The sequence below is a fragment of the Sminthopsis crassicaudata genome, chromosome 3 (assembly GCF_048593235.1).
Source record: "Sminthopsis crassicaudata isolate SCR6 chromosome 3, ASM4859323v1, whole genome shotgun sequence".
Classification (NCBI taxonomy): domain Eukaryota; kingdom Metazoa; phylum Chordata; class Mammalia; order Dasyuromorphia; family Dasyuridae; genus Sminthopsis; species Sminthopsis crassicaudata.
The window spans coordinates 512,591,886-512,618,117 of NC_133619.1; the positions used below are offsets into that span (position 1 = coordinate 512,591,886).

The 26,232-nt window shown below is 39.5% G+C and overlaps 1 protein-coding gene across 1 annotated transcript; it reads left to right on the plus strand.

Annotated features, from left to right (window-relative positions):
- Position 1: 1 nt before the first annotated feature.
- On the plus strand, positions 2 to 24,153 carry SPCS2 (signal peptidase complex subunit 2). Its single transcript, XM_074304075.1, has 5 exons — positions 2 to 262; positions 11,366 to 11,449; positions 14,623 to 14,783; positions 15,711 to 15,845; positions 23,053 to 24,153. Exons 1-5 carry the CDS (start codon positions 2 to 4, stop codon positions 23,237 to 23,239), a joined length of 828 nt encoding a protein of 275 aa, XP_074160176.1. The 3' UTR covers positions 23,240 to 24,153.
- Positions 24,154 to 26,232: the final 2,079 nt, after the last annotated feature.

A 26,232-nucleotide genomic window follows, 5' to 3' on the forward strand; every position in this document is an offset into this window, starting at 1 on the left:
GATGCCGCGCGGCCAGCTTCCGCTGACGATATCCGGCGGTCGAGCGAACTACGGATCCCGTCGGCCCCCGCGCGGGGCGTCGGCGTCAGCCAATGGGCTGGAGACAAGTAGGAGAGGAGGGAGAGAGAGAGACAAGATGGCTGCGGCGGCCGCGGCTGGGGCTACTCCGCTGCCCGTGGTGGCTTCTGCGACTGGGACATCGACCCCGCCGTCTCAGTCCCCAGGCCGAGGCGGCAGCAACAAGAGCGGGTTGTTGGAGAAGGTGAGAAGCCCGGGCCTGGAGGCTAAGCCTGGCCGTAGTAGCTGGGACCTCTGACCTCGCTTTTTCCGCCGGGTCCCCTGCCCTTCCTCCTCCTCCTCCTCCTCCTCCTCTCCTGGGGGCCCGCGGCCGTGTCCTTTCCCACCCGCCTCCCTTTCTGACCCCGCTCTCTCTGCGCCGCCCCCAGCCCCCGCTGCCTCCCTCCTTCCGCTCCTTCTGGCTGTTCCCCTTGCTCTCCAGCTCCTCCTGTCCTCTTCCCCGCGGCCCGTCCCCTCCTCTGCCCCTGCTCTCCGCGCCCATCTGCTGCTCTCCCTTTCTCCATCCCTCTGCGGCCCTTCTCTCACCCCCTCCCTATTTGTCCTCTTCTCTTCTGCCTCCCCCGTGCTCTCCTCCTCCGCTCTCCCCACGCTCTCCCTCCTTCTCCTGCGCCCTGGGCCCCCTCCCCTTACCCCTGAACCCTGCCTTCTTCCCCTCTTGCTTTTCTGCACCCGGTCTCCTCCCCCAAGCTCTCTCTAAACTTCACCTCCTCTATCTTCTGCCTCTCCTCCCCCACCCGTGCTTCCTCCCGCCCCTCGTCTTTGCCCCTCACCCCCACTTCGTCTCCTCTTCCCCACACCTGGGCTCTCCCCGCCTCCGCTGCTCTCTCACCCCCAGGCCCGGCTCCCGCCTCCTTCCTCTTTTGCTCCCTGTCCCCTGCCCAGCTTTCTCTTCTTTCTGCTTCCTGCCCGCGCCGCCGCCTCCTGTCCTCCTGACTCTCCAGTCCTCCGCTCTTCTGGGCCTCTCCTTTCCTCCCCCGCTGCCGTCCCTTCCCCAGCCCGTGTGTTCCCCCCCACCCCCCGGGGCTTCTCTTCACTCTCCTCTTGACCCTTACCCTCTCCTCGTTCATTATCGTTCCCCTCTCTGAGGGCCCGTCCTGCTTCTGCGGAGCCGCCGTGGGCTGGTCTCAGAACGCCTCCCTGACACCTTCCCCGGTAGCAGGGCGACGCACGCTGGGACTAGTGCTCTCCGAGCTCAGACCGCGCGGGGCTTCCTCCTCGGAGCCGCTTTTGCAGTTTATGGGATGGTCTGGAAGTCATGGAAGTCTGGAGCGGACCCCTGTGTCCTGCCAGTGGCGTAGGGGCTCCCCCAAGCAGGTGTCAGTAACTTCAGTCACTGCGGCCTTCTCTGTAGGTGCGCTAACGTGTCTCGGGAAGCGTGGCCGGAGGAGAGCAGGCCGCCTGTGCATGCAGTGGGCTGCGGTGGTCCGGAGCTTGTGTCCTACCCAAGCCACACCAACCCTTAAGATTTGGGGGTTCATCTTTCTTTTTAAATTAAAGAATCTCCTTACCACATGTCTGACAGCCTATACCTAGAGACTGTCTCCCCAACACATATCCTGTCTTTCAATCAGACTGGTTCCCTCGTTATTAGTCATCAATTATTTATTCAATGCTATAGGCAATAGTGAAGTGAAGTGAAGCTCAGGCAAGTGTTTGATAGTGTTTAGTAAAGACAAAAGATAAAGACTTTGTCCTCCAGAACATTCTACAGAGGAAAGCAACGGGGTACATGTGTAAGTATGTACAACATAGGGGAATGTACTAGTGACTCGAGTGGTGGGAGCCAGTCATTAAAGGCCTCGGAGGTCAGAAAGTAAAGTCCCCTGAGACTTGAAGGAAATAAGAACTTAAAAGAGGCAAGGAAGGAATGTTCTCTAGGCATAAAGGACAACCAGAGTAAAGTCCCAGAAATGAATTTGGGAGTGTGTATGTGAAGAAGAAGGCGGGTGGGGTAGGACCAGAGGATGTAAATGGAATAGTGGGCAACCTGTTTGGAGAGGTGAATCGGGGCCAGATCGTGAATTTTAGAAACCAAAAAGAAATTCATTTTTGGTCCTAGAAATCATAGGGGACTAGTGACATTTAAATAAAGGAGTGCCCTGGTCATACCTGTCCTCTAGGGAAAATCACTTTAGCCACGTGTGGAGCGGGGAGGAGCCAGAGGCTAGGAAATGCATTAGGAGAGAAGGCAGGTGCAGCGTGAGGGGTGATCCGGGCCAGAAGTGGAGAATTGGCTGTGAGGAAGAGGAAGTGCGAAAGATGTTGCAGAGATATTGGAAACTGGTTTGATGTGAGGTGAGGGATGGAAAGGAGAAGAGGATTAAGGTGTAACAGAGTGACTTGAAAATGTTATCCAGAGGGTCAAAAATGGAGAAATAATGGTGAGTACTGTTTTGAAAATGTGGGTTTTGAAATTTTTACAGGATATCTTGTTGAAAGCAATTGGTATTATAGTAGTGGAGCTCAGGAGAAAAATGAAGGCAGGGTAAAGATTTCTGAGTCATCTACATAGAAATAATTCATTCATTTCTTTCCTTTCTTCCTCTCCACCTTTCCCTTTGTCCCCTCCTTCCTCTTTCTCTCCCTCTCTCTCCCCACCTCTCTTTGTCCCTCTGTCCATATAGGGTATCACATCCTTTTCTATAGCTGCTCTTAAAAGCATTTTTTTCTTTTTTTGTACCTCTAAACTCTCTCAAGATATCTTGGGTTTATTGTCTTGATTTCTTTATTTAGGACCAAACCTTAAACCCAAAGCAGTCTGATTCTAATTGTCCACCAATAGATTCTAAACCACATCCCACTTGGTCATTGTTTGGGTCCTGATTGACTCAGATTGAATGTAAATAGCTGTCATTTCTGCTTTGACTAGAAACCCTGAGAGTCTTCCCCTCCCAGATTAAAATTCTTTCATTTATTTATTTATTTAGATTTTGGGGGACTAGGCTAAAGAGGAGATTCTTCGCCTCAAATGCTACCTAGTTTTAATCATTGAATAGATGTGGTCTCAGTCATACTCAGACCTGTTGAAGACCTTAGCTTAAAAAAAGTCAGGATCTTCCATTCCATCCATCTCCAGTCATCCTGATCTGTATATCTGGCCACTGGACCCAAATGGCTCTGGAGGACAAAGTGAGACATGTGACCTTGCCCAGCCCTCCCTCACTTAAATCCAATACAGTGCATGTCATGGCATCACTTCCCTGATGTCATAGTCCTCCTCGAGAACGAGGGACAAACAACAATTGAACCTGTTAAAGCTGATGAGCTCACCAAGGAATAGACTGAAGAAAGAGAGTAAAAGATCCATGATAGAACCTTGGAGTATACCACAGTTAAGAAGTTAAGAGGCTGAGAAATGGTCAGGCAGGAGGAGAACCAGGAAAGAGCAGTGTCATGAAAATCTCAAAAAGAGAATATTCAGAAGTATATAAAAGTTTCCTATTGTCAAAAAGAAATTAAAATAGAAAACCTTATATATGTACGCACATGCATATATGTACATACCCAGAAAGCTAGGAGAGTATGGGATTAATACTTCACATGTACACATACATACACATATATTAGTATGTGTTTTCATGGAGATATTTTTAAAAGTTTCAGAATGTTTAAGGGAGAATGTCTTTTAAGGAACAGCTCAAAGTGAGTGCCCTGAGTAAAGATTTTCAAGTGGAATAACCATTTATTGGATTTGTCCTTTATGGGATTGGGCTAAGTAACCTCTGAGTTCCTTTTCATTTCTATAATTTGGTGATTAAAGAGCCTCGGTCTAGATTTTTAGAGCTCTTCTAGTCCATGTCTCTTCTACAGATGAGGAAACTGAGGCTCAGGAAGAGTAAGTAGCTTATATAAAGAATAAATAGAGTTTTAATTGGAGCTTTGGCCTCAGACTTCAAATCCAAAAACTCTTTGCCAGACTCCACAAGAATCACTAGGTTCTAGACTCAGCTCTCAACACTAACTTGCTTTTTGGACTTAGACAACTGACTTGCTATTTTTGTTTCATTTTTTTTCATCCAAAAAATAAAGATACTGGAGAAATTAATTCCCAGAGCCAATCAAGTTCTAACATTCTTTGGTTCTTTGAGTTCCTGGTGGTTGAGAAAGGCTTCACAGAGTATGGGGGATTTGTGCTGTATATTGGGAAAAGGATAAGACTTAGATGATGAGGGAGATTCCCCAAGAAATGCACATGATATGTTCTAGGTACATTGCTTTGTCTGTATACCTTAAGGGTAACTGATAGCACTAGAAAGGGACCTTAGGAACAATTGGGTCCTTTTATTTTACAAATCAGTAAACTGAGTTGAAGAAAATTGATGTCACTAACTCTTGAGGGAACCTCAGAGCTGAGAAAACTAGGTTATGCAGTAGATAGACTGCAGGCCTGGTTGTTACGGCCTGCCTCAGACATTTGCAGACAAGGAAGTCACTTAAACCCGGCTGGGGTTTAATTTCCTCATTTGTAAAATAGGAACGATAGCACCTACTTCCCAGGGTTGTGATGATCAAAAGAAACTGTGTAAAGTGCTTTCCAAGCCTTAAAATACTATGTAAATATTAGCTATTACAATTTTTAAAGAGTTAGCTATGGTGTAGAGTGCTAGACTGGGAGTCAGGAAGACCTGGATTCAAATTTTACCAACTATAAGTTAGCAAAGCATTATCAAATGAATTTTCATGTAACTTTATAACATTGAAATTAGTTAAGCAGGGAGTTAATATTTACAATTTACGTGGATCCACAGAAGACTTTGTTATTCTCTTCTACTTATGGAAAATGTGATTGGCTTATCCTATAGAGACAAATATCAGTGCTAGAATCAGGAGTGATTTTATAAGCAAAAGAGTTTGGTGAACTTGTGTTTTTTTCAAAAAATGCTATTTTCTTAAATATCTCACCATTTATTTTGTGATTATTCTAATCTATAACCAAGATTAAATACACACACACACACACACACACACACACACACACACACACACACAACCTGGCAATTCACCACTGGTAGCTGGAAAGGTAGCAAAGATTTTGTTGTTGATTCTGGAGACAATTGGGAGCCATTGGAGTTTATTGAGGTAGGGAAAGATAGATAAGAGCTTTAGGAAAATCCAGTGACTGACTGGAGAGTGTATTGGAATGCAGAGAGACAAGGTAAGCAGACCATTAGCCAGATTACTGTAATAGTCCAGTCATGAGCTGAGGGGGCCTGGACCAGCTTGCTAGCAATGTCAGAAGAGAAGCATATTAAGATGGTGCAAAAATAAAATTGACAGCCCTTAGACAGATTGAAAATATGGGAAGTGGGTGTGAATGAGATGAGAATGATACTGTCTTGTGAGTCTAGAAAACAGAGGATGGTGCCCCCTTCACAGTAATAGAAAAGTTTGCAGATAGGGGAAAGATTTAGAGAGAAAAATTAATGAATCTTGTTTTAGATATGGAATTTAAGATGTCTGCTACTAGACATCTGATTTCAGAAGTCTGAGAGCATTTGGAGATGTGAGATTGGAGGTCAGCAGGGACCTTAGACCTGGATAGGTAGATTTGAGAAATCATCAACCTAGAGATGGTAATTAAATCCCTGACAGCTGATGAGATCATTAAGTGAAGTAGTATCAAGGGAGATAAGAGAGCTTAGGGCTGATCTTCTCTACTGATGGATAGATTTCAGAAGTCCCATGAACTTGAATGGAAAACAAATTACATTTTTTACAGTTTGTGGTTTTCTGTGTAGTTCCACTTATTTTATGCATTTAAAAATGCTAAGGGAGCCATAGGTTTCACAACATTGTTAACAGAGTCTGAGACAATAATAATAAGAATTCCTGGACTAGAGGATCTTGTAAAGCCACCCCTTGCACAGAGTTTTGTTGTAGCTTAGTTTAGTCCTATTGAAACTTCCTTGTAGTATGGAGATAACTTTTGGCTCATTATATAGTGTGCCAGTGCGACTTTGACTGTGACTGACAGGTCTTGCCTAGTTTGGAAGGCTTTGAATATTGGTCTCTTAGTGAACTAGTCCAGTATCTGAGGTCCAGCCCAACTATAGAGATTGCCAGGGAGTTGGCTGCTAAGTTGTATTTTTCTGACCACAGCAACTCCTAAACTAAGATGTGAAAAGAGGCTTTGATGTCTAAAGAGATAGGATTCTCTGTTATCATAGATATTTAAAGTATTTTTAGTTGATAGACTATCACAAGGGGTGCAAATTTGCAGATGTCACTTTCTGTTCTGAAGAACTGAATTTAAGTCAATTCAGGCTACTTAAAGATTGTAAGATAAATAGAATGTGGTAGAATAGAGAAGTCAGAAGATCTTGCCCTAAAGTGGCTTTCTGTTAAGGTTAAGTGTCTCTTAAGGTTGCTGAACTTGGTAGTGGTAAGAAAGGGAAATACAAGTTTTAAGGTAGAACAAGTCAAGGCTTGAAAGGACCCCAAGTAATAGAGTTCAGCACACTTATTTTCAAAGAAGATGTCAGTGTAGCAGATGGGAAGGAATTCTGTAATTCAGAGCAGAAGTTGGATCTCAGATCTGATTGTTATTGGCTAGATGATTCTGGGCAAACTTTTTAACTCCAGGAATCTTTTTTCTTCTTTGTCAAAGGATTATTAATAATGGCAAGGTTGTTGGAAGGAACGTGTTTTGTAAATGTGAGTGGTTATTATAGGAGCTTAACTAGTAATTTCATACCATTATGTAGCACTTTAAAGTTAACAAAAACACTTTTTTTATACTTGCCCTGTAAGGAAGAAAATGGAAGTAGTATCAGTCCTCACTCACAGAGGGGAAAACCAAAGCTCCTCTCAGAAAGATGAGGTGACTTGCCAAGATGATTCATTGAATAAGTGGGAGAAGTCTGAGCCAGTACTCTTTTTACTTTAACAGTATAGTTATTTTTCTCCTCAGTTAGATTGTAAACTTCTCAACAGCAGCCATCAGTCATTTATTTTCTCTTTAAAAAACAAACAACAAAAAACATCGCCTGTAGTGCTGAGCCTTTGCTTTATTTTGTTTTTTGATGGGACCGTAATTTCATTAGTGTAAAAGCTTCTTCCCTTGCCAATGCAGAGGGACATTTTTTCTGCCAGTTAGAGTCTCACTCAGGTGTCCAGTGATGGATCACACAAGCAGGTTGCATCAGAAGCTTGGGTACAGAGTAGGATAGTTGATGGAGCAGAAGAGGGGCTGTATTTGTTGGAAATATGCCATGTTATATTTTCTTGGTTGGAGATATTTGAAAAATAGGTAGTTCCTTTTTGTAATGGCTAGAAACTGGAAAACGAATGGATGCCCATCAATTGGAGAATGGTTGGGTAAATTATGGTATATGAATGTTATGGAATATTATTGCTCTGTAAGAAAAGACCAACAAGAGGAATACAGAGAGGCTTGGAGAGACATCAACTGATGCTGAGTGAAACGAGCAGAACCCTAGTTCATTATAGATCATTATACACTTTAACAATGATATGCTATGAGGATGTATTCTGATTCAACATAGAGAAGAGCTAATCCAATTCCAATTGATCAGTGATGGACAGAATCAGCTACACCCAGAAAAGGAACACTGGGGAATAAGTGTAAACTGTGAGCATTTTTTGTTTTTCTCCCCAGATTATTTTTACCTTCCGAATCCAATTCTTCCTTTGCAACAACAACAACAACAACAAAATTCGGTTCTGCACATATATATTTTACCTAGGATATACTATAACATATTTAATATATATGGGAATGCCTGCCATCTAGGGGAGGGGGTGGAGGGAAGGAGGGGAAAAATTCGAAACAGAAGGGAGTACAAGGGATAATGTTGTAAAAAATTACCTATGCATATGTACTGTCAAAAAAATGTTATAATTATAAAATTAATTAAAAAAAAGAAAAATAGGTAGTTTAGGAAAACCAATTGTAGAAAGACCAAGTTTATTTTTCCTGTCAAGAAAAGTCTTTGAATGGAATTTGGATGACTTGTAGATAGAATTAACATTTGTGGTTGAGGTTGGACTAGATAACCTCAGAGGTCCAAGATTTCATTACTCCAGAGGATTATCAGGCCCTAGGATTCTAGGTTTGATTTCATTGCTAATTCCCTGTGTGTTTTTTATTCTGCCAGGCAATTGAGGCTAAATGACTTGCCCAGGGTCACATAATAAGTATCTAAGGCCAGATGTGAACTTAGGTCCTCTTGCCCCCCTCTCTGTGTTTTTGAGCAAGTTTCTTTGTTTTTCTGAGTCTCAGTTTCTTGCTGTCATTCAGAGGCACTGAACTGCAGAGACTCAAGAGTTGAAAATGACCTAATTGCTCACCTTGTCTAAATTACTCTTGGTCAAGAAGTTTCTCTCCAACTTCCTATGGTTGCTGTCAGTCAGAGGCACTGAACTGCAGAGACTCAAGAGTTGAAAATGACCTAATTGCTCACCTTGTCTAAATTACTCTTGGTCAAGAAGTTTCTCTCCAACTTCCTGTGGTTGCTTTTGTGACCTCTGAGAGAAGCTTTCTGGAGTGGGAGAACTTTTATCACCTCTATTAACAACCCATTTCACTTTTGAGCAGCTAATTGTTAAGAATGTTTTCCTTATATTGAATTGAACTCTGTCTCTAATTTTTCTTTTCTTTTTTTTTTTTTAATTAAAGCTTTTTATTTTTCAAAATGTGTAGACAATTCTTCAACATTAGCCCTTGCAAAACCCTGTGTTCCAATTTCTTCTCCTTCCTCCAGCCTTCCCCTAAATGGCAAGTAGTCCAACATATGTTAAATCCCATATATGCGTACATATTTATACAATTATCGTGCTGCACAAGGGGGAAAAAAGCAGCAAAATAAAATGTAAGCAAACAGCAGCAAAGAGTGAAAATGCTGTGTTGTGAACCACACTCAGTTCCCACAGCCCTCTCTGGGTGTAGATGGTTCTCTTCATCACTGAACAGTTGGAACTAGTTTGAATTATTTCATTGTTGAAGAGAGCCATGTCCATCAGAACTGGTCATCATATAATCTTGTTGCCGTGTATAATGATCTCCTGGTTCTGCTCATTTTATCAATTCATATAAGTCTCTCCAGGCCTCTCTGAAATCATCCTGTTGGTCATTTCTTAGAGAATAATGATATTCCATAACATTCATATACCATAATTTATTCCGCTGTTCTCCAATTGATGGGCAACCATTCAGTTTCCAGTTTTTAGCCATTTCAAAAAAGGCTGCCACAAACACTTTTAAATATGAGGGTTCCTTTCCCTCCTTTAAGATCTCTTTGGGATATAAACCCAGTAGAAACACTTCTGTCTCTAATTTCTACCCATTGCTTGCAATTTTCCCTTCTGGGAACAAGAACAAGAAGTATAATTCCTCTTACAAGTGATTTCAAATACTTGAGGTTAATTATCATTTATTTGTCTCTTAGGCTTTCTCTTCTCCTGGCTAAACATCTGTTCCCTCAATCAATCTGGGCTGTAGTGTCCTCCCTAAAATATATAGCAAAACCGCAACTGAATAGAGTACTCCAAGCAAGGAGAATATTGGAATCAAAGAGACGGAGTTCAAATATGGACTCAGATATACTAGCTAAATGACCCTTGACAAGACAGGGTGGTCTTCTGTCTGTTTGCCTTAATTTCCTCATCTGTAAAATAGAGCTAATAATAATACCTGCATCCTAGGGTTATTGTGAAAGTAAATGATGTATTAGTCAGGGGCTTTGCAGATCTCAAAGTGCTATTTAAATTATTATTAATTATGGACACAGTGCCTCTGTGAACTCAAAGTAAGGTTACAGGTTTTTTGGCTGGCAGGTCACATTTTATATGTAGTTAGCTTGTGGTCCCTTAAAATCCTCGTAGCTTTTTTACACAAATCTTTAACTAGCTCTTCTTCCCCCTACTTACAAAGTTTAATCTTAGTCTATGTATAGGACGTTATATATATTTATTAATTTGTCTTATATTCACCTAATCTTTCTAAGTTATTGGGATATTTTTTTGAAACCTGACTGTCTTACTATGGGTTAGCTGTCTCTTTCATTTGCACAATTAATACATATGCCTGTATATCTTCATCTGACTTTTACCTATAAACTATACAAGTATAAGTTCAGCCCCTTTGGGCACTTCACTGGAGACTGTCATAAAAGTTGACCTTAATGATTCTTCCTGGGTTAAAACTGGTTCTTAATTCGGCTGTTATCATCCAATTCATATTTTTCTCTCTTGATCCCAAGGAGAATATGAAAGACTGCTGGAATCTACATAGTCTGTGTCTTTAGCTTTCCCCTGATCTATCTTACTGTTCTCATAACTTTGTCAAAGAAGAAATGAGTTTCTTAAATGATCTCTACAGTCTCTTCCAATGCTAATGTTCTAAGTGTCATGAGTTATTTGACTTTGTCTCCTATTCTGTTCTAGCACTTCATTCTTACCCTGCTGTACAACCTAATGTTGCATTTTCCAGCCATTTAGTGTTACTGCATATAATGGCATTTTTAGTATTGAAGCAGACCAACTGGAGAAGTGTAATTGCTGAAAGGAATCAGTGTAGTGTGATATAGGCATTATATATTTCAAAACAGACTTCAGCAAGTACAATGCGCAAGACTTTGTGCTAAGCTTGAGAGATATAAAGACATATTTGAAGTGGTTTTGTTGTTTGCTTTCTCAATGGGAGGGAGAGATGAGAAGCAGGGAATTCTCAACTGAAAATAAAATAATATTGAATTTTTAAAAAATAAAATTGGTCTGTCTTATATTACAGTATAGTGTTTGTGTGTTGCAGGAAATAGCAAGTAAGCATTAGAAAGCAAAGTTTTTATTCCCTTTATCAGAAGGTAGAGCTGATAGTGACTTTTCTGTTGGAAAATTGTCTATTTTTCTACTTCATTTTAAACTGCTGTGCTGATAGTGACTTTTCTGTTGGAAAATTATCTATTTTTCTACTTCATTTTAAACTGCTGTATTCCCTAGAGTTTAGATAGCATCAATAAGCAAAGAATAAACATTATATATATATATGTGTGTGTGTGTGTGTGTGTGTGTGTGTGTGTATGTATATATATATACTTTTAATTTTTAATAATGACTTTTAATTTTCAAAACATGTGCAAAGATGCCTTCAATATTCATTCCTGTAAAACCTCATGTTCTGTTTTTCTTCTTCCCTTCCCCACCAGACAGCAAGCAATCCAATATATGTTAAATGTGTGCAGCTCTTCTATACACACCTTGGAGGTATATTTTAATTTCAGTTGAATACCAAGTCCTTTGATATGAAACTTTTCAATTTGTGTTACAGTGGAAGATTGATGATAAACCTGTAAAAATTGACAAGTGGGATGGATCTGCAGTGAAAAATTCTTTGGATGATTCTGCCAAAAAGGTAAAATTAAAAGCCTTCAAAATATCTGTCCACAGACAACCAGTAATCTATCTTCAATGAGAGAGAGAGAGAGAGAGTGTGTGTGTGTGTGATTTGTCTTCTTATAGTGGAGTTTCCAAATTAGTCTAAGAATGTTATACTCCCATAATTGTCATCCTAGTTTATGCCTTTATAATTTTGTGGTTTTTTATTTTTATTTTTTAAAATAGCTTTTTATTTACAAGATATATGCATGGGTAATTTTTTAGCGTTGACCCCTGCAAAACCTTTTGTTCCAACTTTTCCTCCTTTTCAGTATATCCTTGACATAGGGATGCCAAAATAATCTTTCTAACACAGCTTGCTTTTACAATAATTTGGTAACTATTTCAATATAATTGGTTTTCTTTATAAACATATGTTTTTGCATTTAAAAACAGATTCTGAGGAGTCCATAGGCTTCACCAGCCTGTTAGAAGACTCTGTGATATAATAAAAAGAGTACAAATAAGCCTTTTTAGATAGGCATTTTAGTTACTCTCTGGCTACAGTTCTTTCTTTCTAGCATTATTTCACCCTGTTCTCTTTTCATACTTGTTAAATTCCAGCCAGGAATAAATAAGTTGTTCCTAATTTTTATTTTGTTCTATTCTTTCACTGTGTATTCATGCAAACTATCTCCCATAACTAAGAGATACCCTCTTCCATCTATTGAAATTCTTTTCTTTCATGGTTCCATCTGAGGTGTTATATTTTTCCTTGGGTAGGTCCCCCAACTTAAGATAATCTTTTCCCTAAATTTTCCAGAATGTTTTGCCCCTTTACATTATACCTTGTGTCATACACATTTATGTACATGTCCCATCCTTCTGTTTTTAGATTCTGATCTATCTAGGGCAAGGATTGTATTGTTAATATTTTCATTCCCATCATCACGGCATGTATGGCTGAATCACATTGCTTTAGGTTGGCATCAGAATATGTGAACTTGCTCTGAAGTTCTTAAGTAACACTTAAATTGCCATAGATGATTTAGAGAAGGGGGGTGGCAAACTATGTCCTAGGCCGCTGTATGTTTTTGTAAGGCTTTCGAGCTAAGAATAGTTCTTACCTTTAAAAATAAAATACAAAAAAACTTCATTTTAAAAATGTGAAAATGGTTCTTAGCTCTTATGTCTTATAAAAGCATGAAGCATATACATTTGGCTTCATGGTCTTATAGTTTACCAACTTTGGTGTGGAGTAATCCTAAAACAATTTAAATTAGGTGACTTTGGGAAGTTCTTGTCTTCATAATTTGATGATTCTGATTACTTCGAAAGATATGTTTCCCCTCCCCCCCCATAAATGTATTTAGTTAGTTATAACTTTTTATTGACAGAACATATGCATGGGTAATTTTTCATCATTGTCCCTTGCAATCACTTCTGTTCCAACTTTTCCCTTCCTTCCCTCCACCCCCTCTTGTAGATGGCAGGCAGTCTCATACATGTTAAACATGTTAAAGTATATCTTAAATACAGTATATGTATACATATTTATACAGTTCTCTTGTTGCAAAATGTATTTATTTTTAATCTCTCTCTCTCTCTCTCTCTCTCTCTCTCTCTCTCTCTCTCTCTCTCTCTCTCTCTCTCTCTCTCTCTCTCTCTCTCTCTCTCTTTTTGCTGAGGCAATTGGGGTTAAGTAACTTCTCCAGGGTCACACAGCTAGGAAGTGTTAAGTGTCTGAGACCAGATTTGAACTCAGGTCCTCCTGACTTCAGGGTTGGTGCTCTATCCACTGTGCCACCTAGATACCCCAATTTATTTATTTTTAAAACATTACTTTATGAATCATATTGGGAGAGAAAAATCAGAGCAAAAGGGAAAAACTATGGGAAAAATAAAAAAACAGAAAAATGGAAGTACATGTATTGCTTTACATTCAGTCTCCTTAGTTCTTTTTCTGGATACAAATGGCATTTTCTGTTCAAAGTCCATTGGGATTGCTTTGGATCATTGAACCACTGAGAAGAACCACATCTTTCATATTTGATCATTGCACATTCTTGCTTTTATTGTGTACACTGTATTTCTGGTTCTGCTTGTTTTGCTTAGCATCAATTCATGTAAATCTTTCCAGGCTTCTCTTTGTGATGGCCAGAAACTGGAAACTACGTGTTTGCCCATCAATTGGAGATTGGCTGAATAAATTGTGGTATATGAATATTATGGAATATTATTGTTCTGTAAGAAATGACAAACAGGATGATTTCAGAAAGGCCTAGAGAGACTTGCATGAACTAATGCTGAGTGAAATGAGCAGGACCAGGAGGTCATTATATACTTCAACAACAATACTATATGATGATCAATTCTGAAGGATGTGGCCATTTTCAACAATGAGATGAACCAAATCAGTTCCAATAGAGCAGTAATGAACTGAACCAGCTACACCCAGCAAAAGAACTCTAGGAGATGATTATGAACCACTACATAGAATTTCCAATCCCTCTAATTTTGTCTGCCTGCATTTTGGATTTCCTTCACAGGCTAATTGTACACTATTTCAAAGTCTGGTTCTTTTTATACAGCAAAACAACTGTCATACATGTATACATATATTGTATTTAACTTATACTCTAACATATTTAACATGTATTGGTTGACCTGCCATCTGGAGGTGGGGGGAGGAGGGAAAAAATTGGAACAAAAGGTTTGGCAATTGTCAGTGTTGTAAAATTACCCATGCATATATCTGGTAAATAAAAAACTATTAATTTAAATATATTTATATATCTTTCCAGGCTTTTCTAAATCAGCTTGTTCATTTTTTATAGAATAATAGTAATCCATTATCTTCATATACTACAACTTATTCAGCCATTCCCCAGTTGATGGTCATCTACTCATTTTCCAATTCTTTGCTACCATAAAAAGAGCTGCTACAAACATTTTTTGCACATGTGGATCCTTTTTCCTCCTTTTAAGATTTCCTTGGCATACAGTCCCAGTAATGGCATAGCTGAGTTTTATATTATTTTATATTATTGCTCTCCAGAATGGTTAAGATATGTTATTTCAACATTGTACATCCTTTTTCCTTAACATTAACATTGATTATGTTAAAAAGCATTTTACATTACACATAAGAAAAGAAGAAATATTTCTGTTAACCAGATCATTTTTTTTACGTGTTTGTTTCCTCTTCAGGTTCTTCTAGAAAAGTACAAGTACGTGGAGAATTTTGGTTTGATTGATGGCCGCCTCATCATCTGTACGATCTCCTGTTTCTTTGCCGTTGTGGCTTTAGTCTGGGACTATCTGCACCCTTTTCCAGCATCCAAGCCAGTCCTTGCCTTATGTGTCATTTCATATCCTTCTAATCTTTGCCTTTTTTCCCCCCCTTCCCAAATGTATTGATTGATCCACATACCTGAATGGAGGGGTCTGAATAACAGTTAAGCTGGAGAGGAACAGGAAAGAAAACTATAGGCAGCTTACTTTTGGATTGTTGAAGTCTAGGTTCCAGTCCTGATTCTGTCACTAAACAGTGAGATCTTGGACAAACCACTTGGCTTATTTGTAAAATGGACACAATAGTTCTGATTATTTATAGGGTTGTTGTGAAGAACATCTTTTAAAATTTATGAAATGCTTGGAAATTTGTACTTTGTCTCCAGACAAATGGTTTCATGCTTGACTAATGTAGGGAATCTTAGGAAGAAGCCATAAGTTCTTCTTTGACAGATTAGCATTGTAGGATCGGAGATTCCAAATTGGAAGGGACTGTGAGATCATCAAATTCAATCCCTTTTGTTGGAAGGGATGTGGGCTTCCCTAAGGTCACCTAGTTATTAATTGGAAATGCTGCCTCATATTTGGTTCCAAATCTAAGGCTTTTTCACTGAGATCCCTTAGCCAGTCCTTCTATGGCCTAGCTTCTAATCCATTCTTAATCCTGATTCCTCTCTTGCAGATTCCTTTCTCTGTTACTCAAATGCCATCTTTTTTTTTTTTTTGTTTTGTTTTGTTTTTCCGCTAAGAGGCCAGTGAAATAACAGAACAAGAAGACAAGAATTGTTAAATCTGCTATAAAATTGTAAAATGATGTTAGAGCAGACCTTAGAAATTATTGAGTCCTATGTTGTCTGACAGATTCAGAAATAAACCCAAAGAAGTTGGTTGACTAGTTTTCAGTAATATAGCCATTTCTGAAGACAAAGTTTCAGGAGGATCTTTGGTTTCCATGTCTTTGTTTTGTCTTGTCTAACTTACTGTTTCCTTAACATATCCTGAACCTATTTCATCATGATGGGGATTCTGACCATTTATACTTCATATAAGGAGAAAAGTATTTTCCTTGTAGCACATAGGAAAGACCCATCAGGAATGGATCCTGATGATGTTTGGCAGCTCTCTTCCAGTCTTAAACGGTATGCTCCTTTCATAATTTTTTATACGTTAAAGAAATGGGTTTTCCTTCAAGTGTTTTTACTGCCAGCCGTTCTCTCTGTCTCCATCCTCCCTTCTCTCTGTGTCTCTTCATTCCCTCCTTCTCTTCCCTTCTCCCTTCTCTTCTCTCCATCTTTCATTCTCTCCCTCTCACCTTCTTTTCTTTCAGACTCAGATTTATGTAGTCCTTTAAAGTTTACAAAAAAAAAAAAAGTTTTTTCACAAAAACCCAATGAGTTAGGTATTATCCCCATTTTGTAAATGAAAGACAGACTCATTCTCTCCATTGGCAGCAGGGTGATGCAATGAAAAGGAATGAAGTCTGGAGTTAGGAAGATGTGAATTCAAATCTAACCTTAGATATTTAGCTGTATAATTCTGGACAACTCATTTAACTTGTTTTTTTTTTTTTTTTTTTTTCCTGTTTTGTCATCTATAAAATGGAGATAATAGCACCAACTTTTCTGGAATGTTATTAAAATCAAATGAGATAATATTTGTAAAATGCTTAGCATAGTGCCATAGCATTTAATAAGTGCTTGTTTTTTTTTGAGAGCTTGTTTCACATAGGAAGCATCTGAGGAAAGATTTGAACCTTACTGATTTGCATCTATCCCACTACATCACACACTTTCTAGTACTTTGCTACTACAAGGAATACTGCTGTAAATGTTTGGTATATACTGGAATTTCATACTTTAATCTTAGAATTAATGCTCATGACATGCAGGTATTTTAGGTCAGAAAGTAGTAGCCATTTTAGCCACTTCTCTTATATAATTCCAAATTGCTTTCCAGAATAGTTAGAATAATTCATAATTTTACTGATAGGATTAAAAACTATCCATTATATCTTTCCACACTTCCTCTAATATTGATTTTTCTCAATTTTTTGATCATTAGGGTTTTTTGAATAAGAGGTGAAACCCCAGAATTGTTTTAACTTTTGGCATTAGTGATTTAGAGCACATTTTCTTTCCTGTAGTATTTATAGTATAATATATAATTATAGTACCATTACTATGCGAGAGAAATTATATGTAGAATGTGATTGTACTAGTTCTATATTTTTATGTAATGTATATATGATATAATACATTGTAGCATAGTAATATAGTAATTTTAGTACATAATTTCTGTTTTTAAAAGTGTTTATATCTTTTGACTTCCATGCTATTTTTAAGTGTAATTTTCATTACATACTGTCTTCCTGTATCATTCTTCCACTAGTAGACTGTAAGTTCTTTGAGAAAAAAAATTCTTCCCTTCCCCTTTTTTTTTAACCTCCCCAGTACTTAGCATAGCATAGAATTCTGTGCATAGCTCAATATTTGTTGACTCAATTCCAGCAGCAGGCATTCATTGAGCATCTTCTACAGGTAGGATTCTGTGACAAGTATGGGGGACATAGAAGAATAAAATATAGACTGGATGTTGATGAGCTAGTTTGGGAACCAAGACATATCGACAGAAAGGTAGCTTATAATACTAGATAACTTTCCCCAAGTACCAGACATAGGTAGATCATAGGATCTTGAACCAGAAAGAATTTTAGAAATCATCCTAATTCCTTAAATTTGTAGATGAGAAAACCAAGGCCTAGATAAAGAAATGGGATGAATGAACAAGAAAGCATTTATTAAAGACAGTGTGCCAGGCATTGTGCTAAGTACTGGGAATAAAAATATTAAAGACACGTAGTCACTTCCCTTAAGAATCATACACACAGAGCAATGATGGCCAGGGAAGTTTTTTGGTATGAGAATTCATAAAGATAGTATGGCGAACTATAGGACAGTCCCTCAAAAATGCCTTAGAATTCTAGAAGCATTGCTGATGGTATTTTTACAAGATCTGCCATTTATCAGGCACTGTGCTTTACAAATATCCCATTTGATTCTCACAACAATCCTGGAAAGGAGGTGGTATTGTTAACCTCATCTTACAGTTCAGGAAATTGAGGCCCACAGGTTAAGTGAGTTGCTCAGATTCAGGCAGTTAGACTATTTCACACAAGTAGTGAAGCCCAGTTTAAATTCTGGTCTTCCTTACTCTAGGCCTAGCACTTCATCCACTGTGTGCCACCTAGTTGCCAACTTTGTTGGCTTAATTATAATTTCCATTGTTGGAGAGTGTGAGGAAGGTGGAGGAGGAAATGTTTGTCCTTTGAAGAGGACCAAAAACATTAGGGGGTGACCGTCTGATAACTCCTGTGTGAATTGGATTTAAACACGACAGAGCTGTCAGCTTCACTCTCTTTTCCTGAGTCATCAAAGTCCAGTGGCAGAGCAAAAGTCAAGACAGCTTGTTAGGTTCTTACTAAGTGCTAATAAGATAATGAGATATTAGGTTCTTACTAAGTGCTAAGTCGGTACTTAACAATTCTCTAGTTCCGGCCTTTACTGGGAGTTTTACTTGTGAACTCCTGGGGGAGGAGCTTGCATGCTTAGGAGGAGCAAGTTCATTGGGTGGCCCGGGATGCAGTGGATGCTCTTGGCTTCTTCTGTATCTGACTAAGCTCTATGCACTCTACTAGGCCTTCTTCATATGCCTCCATGGACATCAGGATAGATTGTTCTCATTCACCCATTCCTCTGGGGAAAGTCTTCACATGCTTAGGGTAGACATCCCCCTAACTCACTGATGAGTGCTGTTGTTTACCCTCAACCTGGTTTAGCTTGTCTGCTTGGATTTTTTGCCAAGATGTGGTTGCTGTGTATGCTTTTCTCTTTGGAGCCACAGGTAAGAGCTGGGTGAAGGTGGATATCAAAGATGGGTAAGCAGCCCTGAAAAGGGCTCAGCAAGCTTTCACACCAGAAGTACTTGTCCTCCTTGAACACTGTGTTTATGGTCATATTGAGTATTAGGTAGAAAGACCTAGGATTTGAACCCAGGTTTCACCTCTGACTCTAATTTTCTTCTAATTATATCACATTACCTATTTCATTAAATATAGAGTTGGGTGATATGAGGACCATTCCAGACTGGAGTGATCCATGAAAGTAGCACCTAAAAAGTAGTTTTAGAACTAAATCTGAATGGTGTGTAGGACTGCATTCTGGATTGTAGGAGCACAGTATAAGATGGTGTGCAGAAGTTCAATTCAGTAATTCGACTCACTTTAAGAGTCATCCTATGCAGGTGGCCTTTCCCAGTATCCCCAGCTGCTAGTGCATTTTCTAAGGCTTACTGAGAGGCCTCTATTCCCTATGTCTCCTGTGTGTACCATGGAATCATAGAAAATGGTTACAACTACTAGAAGAAACTTTAGAGGCTATCTAGTTTAATCTTCCTCATTTTATTAATGAAGAAACAGGCTCTTAAAGGTGAAATAACTTGCCCACATACATTGTGGAATATATTGTCCTAGTCCCCAGCTTCCCATTCCCTTTCTCCTTCCTCTGAAGAATAATGAAGTCTTCTTGAGGGCAGAGACTAATTTTCCATTTTCTTTATATTCTTAGGGCCTGACAGTAAGGTCTTAGTAAATGTTTATTGATGCTTTGCCTCTCAGTTGCCAAATTTATTAATTCTTCCTTCATCTGTTAAATATAATTTCCTTTTCATTCCCATTGTCTTTGCAAGGTTCTGATCACCTCTTGTCTTTTAATCAGGGTCTACCCTCACCTAGTCTCTTCCTACTCTCATCTGTCCTGAATACTACCACCAGATTCATTTTCTAATCATATAACTTGGTCTCAGAAAGCCAATTCATTGGCTTCTCCATGCCTACAGGTAAAGTCCAAACTCCTCAGACTTACTTTCTTATACATTAATATATTTTCATTAAACATTTTCCAATTACACGTAAAATAATTTTTTAAAAATATTTTTCTTTTCTTCTTCCTAACTTGACAAGACAAGCAACTTGATATTGATTATATATATAAAATCAAGCCAGAACTTGGTCATGTTGCAAAAGAAAACACACACACAAAAGGAGAAAAATAAAGTAAAAAAAGTATGCTTCACTATACTTAGCTCACCATTTCTATCTCTGGAGTTAGAATTTTTCATCATGCATCTTTTGGAATTGTCTTGGATCATCATCTTGATCAGAGTAGTTAATTGAGTAGCACAGTTGATCATTACTATTACAGTTACAGTGTTCTGTTCTGCTCGCTTTGCTTTCCATTAGTTCATAGAAGTCTTCACAGGTTTTTCTGAAAGCATCCAACTCACCTTATAGCATAGTAATATTCCAACACAATTATATACTACAGTTTGTTTAGTTCTTCCTTAAATGATGGGAATCCCCTTAATTTCCAATTCTTTATCAATACAAAAGGAGTTGCTATAAATATTTTTGTACAAATTGGCCCCCCCCCCCCTTTTTTTTTTTTTAATTTCATTGGGATATTGTAGTAGTAGTTAAAGTAGTGTTATTGCTGGATTCAGAATGTTCTCCAGAATGATTGAACTATTTCACAACACTACCCACAATACATTCGTGTCCTAGTTTAGCATTTGTCATTTTTCTTTTATCTCATGCTAGCCAATCTGATGGTGTGAGGTAGTACCTCAGAGTTATTTTAATTTACAATTCTCTTATCAGTGGTGATTTAGAGCCCAGCTTCTTAAACTGAAGTCTCATAAGTGTGTTACACCCCTATGGACTACTCTAACCTGGTAGCTCCCCTTAGAGCTACTCTTAATGCCCGTCCATCAACGGCATGGCTAGGCCACACTTACCCGTCTTCGGGCACCAACCCGGATCCTATAGAGACAGATCACCAGAAGGTAAGGGTGAAGCGAAAGAGAACTTTATTCTTAGATAGCACATATTTATACCCTCCTGAAGATCTGGGGGAAGGGGGAGGTCTTCTAGGAATCTGGCATAATGGGATTGTCCCGAGAAGAAGGAGGGAGGTGTGCTAGGCTTTGAGAGCACTAAGGAGGGAGGCGTAGTACCTGGAGTCAAACAGTGCCTCATGGGGCTGTGCCCCACCTCCACATAGGACTCGCCTGTGCCTCAGAACCTCTCATCCCTCAGGTCCTCCCACATGCCTTGAACTGCATTCCTTGCTTCTAGAGGCTTTTTAACCCTTACAAAGTGAGTATGGGGGAGGTCATAAAATAATAATTTATTATTAGTAAATATTTGATTTCTATGCCTTTTATGTGAGGATCATATAAAAATTTATCAGGTGAAATGGGGTCATAAGTCAAAAAAGTTTAAAGAAGCTTTGATTTAGAGCATTTTTTGCATGTTGTTGAGAGTTTTGGTTTATTATTTTTAAAACTGCCTTTTTTTGGCTACAGTACTTTTTGCTTGTGCAAAAATTATTTTGAAATTTTATGTAATCAAAATTATCCTTTTTATTTCCCATGATCCTCTTTAGTTTAACTCCCATGATCCTGTTTAGTTAAACTCTTCCATTGTCTAAAAATTTCACAGGTATATTTTTCCATGCTCTTTTAATATACTTGTGATATTACCCTTTATGTCTAAATTGTTTATCCATAACAACCTAATCTTGTTGTATGGTGTAAGATGGTCTCTGCCTATTTTCTGCCAAACTGCTTCTACTTTTCCCAACAAATTCTGCCAGCTAGCAGGTTCTTGTTCCAAAAAGCTTGCATTTTTGAACTTATAAAACACTTGATGGCTATGATCATTTATTGTCTTTTGTATGTTTAACTTTGTTACTTATCCAGTATCAGATTGTTTTGATGATTACTGTTGTGTAATACAGTTTGAAATCAAGTTGCTAGGTTTCCTCCCTTCACTTTTTAAAAATTGATTTCCTTGATATTCTTGATCTTTAGTTTGTCCAGGTGAATTTTGTTTTTTTTTAAATATAAATTCTTTGGTACTTTTATTGGTATGGCATTGAATAAATAAATTAGCTTAGATAAAATTTTCTTTTTTATGATGTTGGCTTGGCCTACCTATGAGTAACTGATATTTTTTCCAATCATTTGTATCTCTATTTGTGTGAAAAGTGTCTTGTAATTATATTCATATAGTCTCTAAATTTCCCTTGGTAGGCAAATTCCCAAGTAATTTTAATGTTGTCTGGTGTTCTAAATAGAATTTATTTTTCTATTCCTTTTTGTTGGTAGCATATAGAAATGCTTATGATTTATGAGTTTTATTTCCTACAGTTTTGTTCAAATTTATTATTTTAACTAGTAGTTTAGTTGAGTTTCTAGAAGTCCTTAAGTATATACCATCATATCATTTTCAAAGAGTGATAATTTTGTTTCCTCATTATCTATTTTTATTCCTTCAATTTCTCACAACTCCATCAATGTGTCTTATTGTTAGAACTAACATTTCTAGTACAATGTTGAATGGTGATGTTGATAATAGACATCCTTGCTTCATTTCTCATCTTGTTGGGAAGGGTTTGAGTTTATGCCTATTTATACAGATAATGCTTACTCTTCTTGGTCCAGGCTGAGTTTCAAGACCTTCTACAATCTGTGTTTCTGTTTACTTTTCCATCCTGTTTTCCCCACTATCCATTTTATGCAAGTAACTTTTTGTATGAAAGTATTGTGATAGGTTAGTAGTGTGAAAGCCTTTGTACTGGTGAAAATCACAGATTTTTAATATTTATTATATCCATCTAACTACTGTAGAGTCTTTAATGGATAGGGACTCGAGTTAAAAAGAACTAAGACAAAAGAGAAGTCTTCTATTCTAGAGGAGACAGGAGAGAGAACAATGAGGGAGGGAAGGAAGGAAAAAATATAAAATTATTTGCCAAATCAGAGCAATTTTGTTTTATATTCATGTTAATTTAATATATACTCTTTTAAAATACTTTTCACTAACATTCATAGTCATATACTTTTCTCTTTTTAGTTTGTTGACATTTCCATGTTAATATTTACCTTAATTTTTTAAAAATCGCAAAAAGAAAAATCATCTGGAAGCAAGGTCCTGACTAAAAGTTACTCCTTACCTAATTTACATATGGCTATATGTAGTTCTTTTAATTGTGCTGCCCCTTCATTAAATTCAGTAATTCAAATAAATATTTCTCACGTAGTGAGGATGCTCCACAGTAACTACCTCTGTTGATAAAGTAGTGCTTTGTAAACTGCAAAAAACCTATAGAAATGTTAGTTGTGGTTCATTTTGATATGCAGAACAGAGAGTGTTGTTTAGTAGATGTCATTCCCTATTAATTAGTATTTACCAACTCTGAATTCTGTATGTTGTGTCCTGGTACCCAGATTTGATGACAAGTACACCCTGAAGCTGACCTTCATTAGTGGGAAAACCAAGCAACAGAGGGAAGCAGAGTTCACTAAGTCCATCGCTAAATTTTTCGACAATAGTGGGATGCTGGTCATGGAGGCCTATGAACCGGAGATCTCCAAGCTCCACGACAGTCTTGCCACAGAGAAGAAAACAAAATAACTTTTCCAGGAGCAGCCTTTTTTCTGCTGGGATCATGCTGACCACACATATACACAAAACAAACAACAAAAACAAAACTGAAACAAACACCCCACAAGCCAGAAACTAAAACAGATAGAGTAAAATAAAAAATGTTTAAAATGTCTCATGTTTTGTCATGAAATCCTAGTCCCTTCTGGATCAATAGGATTTTTAAAGTGGAACCAGGCACTAGGAAGCTTGTGTCGAGCAGGCGAGTGAGTTCATGGCCAAACCCATTCTCTATGGCTGCCTTGCTCTAAACTATCATTAAGGTCACTCTCTGACCTTTGAGATTGATTGAATTGAAAGACTCTTGATTTATTAAGGACTTGGTTGGAAGGAATTTTTGCTTGAAGCTCAATAGACTTCCTCTTTTGTCTCTGGCAGTGCTTATACTATGCAGAGACTTCCTGCCACATCTGCCCCTTTAAAATTTTTTAACCTATTTCCCCATAATGCTGACTGTTGTATCTGTCCATTATTATTATTATTATTATTTTATCCCAGGCCCTGCTTCCTTCAGGGATTTAGGACAAAACCTTTGTGTTACAACAGCTTCCAGGTCACATACCTACTTTTTAATTTTGTATTTATTTGACTGAATTGGGGTGTGTGGGGGGATGACTTTAAAAAGTAATAATACACAATACCCACCATTTTAATTTGTTTAAAACAGACCAGGGGAAAGAGAGATCCTTCTTCTGGATATCAGGTTTTATGCTTTTGACCAGTCAAATCAGTCAATGGCATTTTTAGTTCCCTTTATGTCCTTCATTAATTCCCCCTACCTCTGCTGCCCATTTCTCCCATTTCTTAATTTCTGTTCTGTGTTCCTTATTAACTGCCATTTTCTAAATGAATTTTTTTCAATAAAAGGAAAGAAGAGATGCAAACATGGTGTTGTGTCTTAATGGCAGAGAAAGGTCAGCCTGTACTGGTGTGGAGCTTTTCTTGAATTGTCCACTAACAGGTCTGAGTTGAGGCTCCTAAGATTTAGACCAGGCAGACTTGGCCTTGGTTAGAGAGAGGACAAGTGTTAGACCTTCAGCAGTAGCATCTGGATACAGCTGCTGGTTTGACCACTTTGCTGGATGAGGACCTATGTCAATCTGAGCTTGAGTTTTCTCATCTGGAAAAGGAGTTTGATTAGAATATTTCATATGCAGGTTTAGAGCTGGAGTTTCTTCTTTAAAATGAGCAAATTGGGCTAGAAAATTTGAGGAACAGCTTTTGACAAGCCATTCATTTAACATGGACATCAGTTATGCCACTAGGTACAATACAGATGTGCATACTACAGTCCCTACTTTTGAGGAGACTCCCAAAGTAGTCTAAGGTAAGATGTAAACCTAAGACTACTGACGTGAGTGTGATGATCCGTAGAAGAGATGACATCACATGAGAGCCTTCACATCCTAGCAGAGGGGGAGGTTTTCAGAGAAAGCCTCTGGGAGTAGCCCTTGAGGGAACCATTGTATTTCAGTAGACAGGATAGATGCAGAAAATAAACAAATTTCAAAGGGCAGAGAGTCCTGAACTGTTTGAAGGCAGCAAGTAAACCTGTTTGATTGTCTGGGAAGAGAATGAAGGAGGCCTTGAATTGCCAGGCTTAGAATTTGGTTGTGTAGGCTAGGACGTCAATAAGACTTTAGTAGAGACTGGGGGCAGGGGGGACACTGGTGAGTAGTGAGCATCAAGAGACTTAAGCCAAAACTATAATATCAGAGACTGACCATTGGTCGGTGTAGATTTACCCAGCAAGCCTTACTTTAAAGTAGGTTTAGCTGTTCTGCCCAGGGCGATAACCCTTGATGGGTTGCCTCCACATATCTGGCATGCCTGGGAGATGGGGCATTCGTCCTGTCAAAGGGCAGGGGTCAGCTGAATTGCAGCAGGATGAAAGACAAAGTCTACCTTGGACCTGCTTGAAGGGTCATGGCTTTCTGGGGTCGCCTCTGCCTCTCATCTCTGCCTTGGAGTCTTGCGCTTTCTGGCATCTCAGACTTCCCTCAACTGGGCAGGAGTGGAAAAAAATAAAGGGCTCCCTCCTTACGCGTCCGCTGCTTGTTCAGTCATGAGACCAGGGGCTTTTGTTATGGAAGTGGGGATGGGGAGGAGGGCGCAGTGAGATGGAGTACTGGCCATGAAGTCAGGAGGACCGGAGTTCAAAACTGGCCTCACACTTAATACACACAATACTTAATAGGTGTGTGACCATGCGCAGGTCACTTCACCCCAATTCCCTCGACCCCCCCAAAAAAAAGTGGGGGTGGGGGCACTTGTCAGACCTCCCATCAGGAAGAGCACTACGCTGGAGTTAGCAAACAGACCTGTGTTCCAGGCTCTGCTCTGACACTGGGTTTCTTACGGTGTAAAATGCCTTCCGAAAAACGAAATGCGCGCACCCCTGAGCTGACAGCTTATGCAAATCAATAAAAGGGGGACGATTAGGTGCAGACTCCAGGGCTGGAGGCCCCTGGGCCCCAGGATGTCGGGGCGCGCACCTTGGAGCCCGGCTTGGGGCCGGGAAGGATGCCCAGCGGAGAAAGTGAGAGCGCGGCGGCCTCGGGGCTGGCCGCCCACTGGGATCTAATCCAAGCCGCCGGGTCAGACCAGAAAACCCACAGACTTGGGATTGGCCACCGTCTCCCGGCCCTGGCTCCCCCGTCCCGAGGCCTGGAGCCCACCCCGCGGCCGGGTCTCTCCGCCACTCTCGCTCGCGACCTCGCAGGCCCGTCTGTCAGGCGGCCCGGGGCCGAGAAAACGTATTCCGCTTTCAGAGTCAAATCCCCGCGCCTTTCTCTCTCCGCCCGGGCGGCCGCCGCGAGAAATCACGTGGGACGCTGTTTCTCGTGCGCATGCTCCACCCTCGGCTTAAAGAGCTGCCCGAGCCGCGGAGCTCGGGATTCCGGAACTGCCCGGAGCCCGGATCCCGGAGCCCGAGGCCCGAGGCCCGGAGCCCGGAGCCCGGA

Excerpts from the sequence above, each read along its gene's own strand:
- SPCS2 (XM_074304075.1), top strand. The coding sequence starts at position 2 with ATGCCGCGCGGCCAGCTTCCGCTGACGATATCCGGCGGTCGAGCGAAC. Across the intron at positions 263-11,365 it reads AGAGCGGGTTGTTGGAGAAG|TGGAAGATTGATGATAAACC; the intron begins GTGAGAAGCCCG and ends TTTGTGTTACAG. Across the intron at positions 11,450-14,622 it reads TGGATGATTCTGCCAAAAAG|GTTCTTCTAGAAAAGTACAA; the intron begins GTAAAATTAAAA and ends TTTCCTCTTCAG.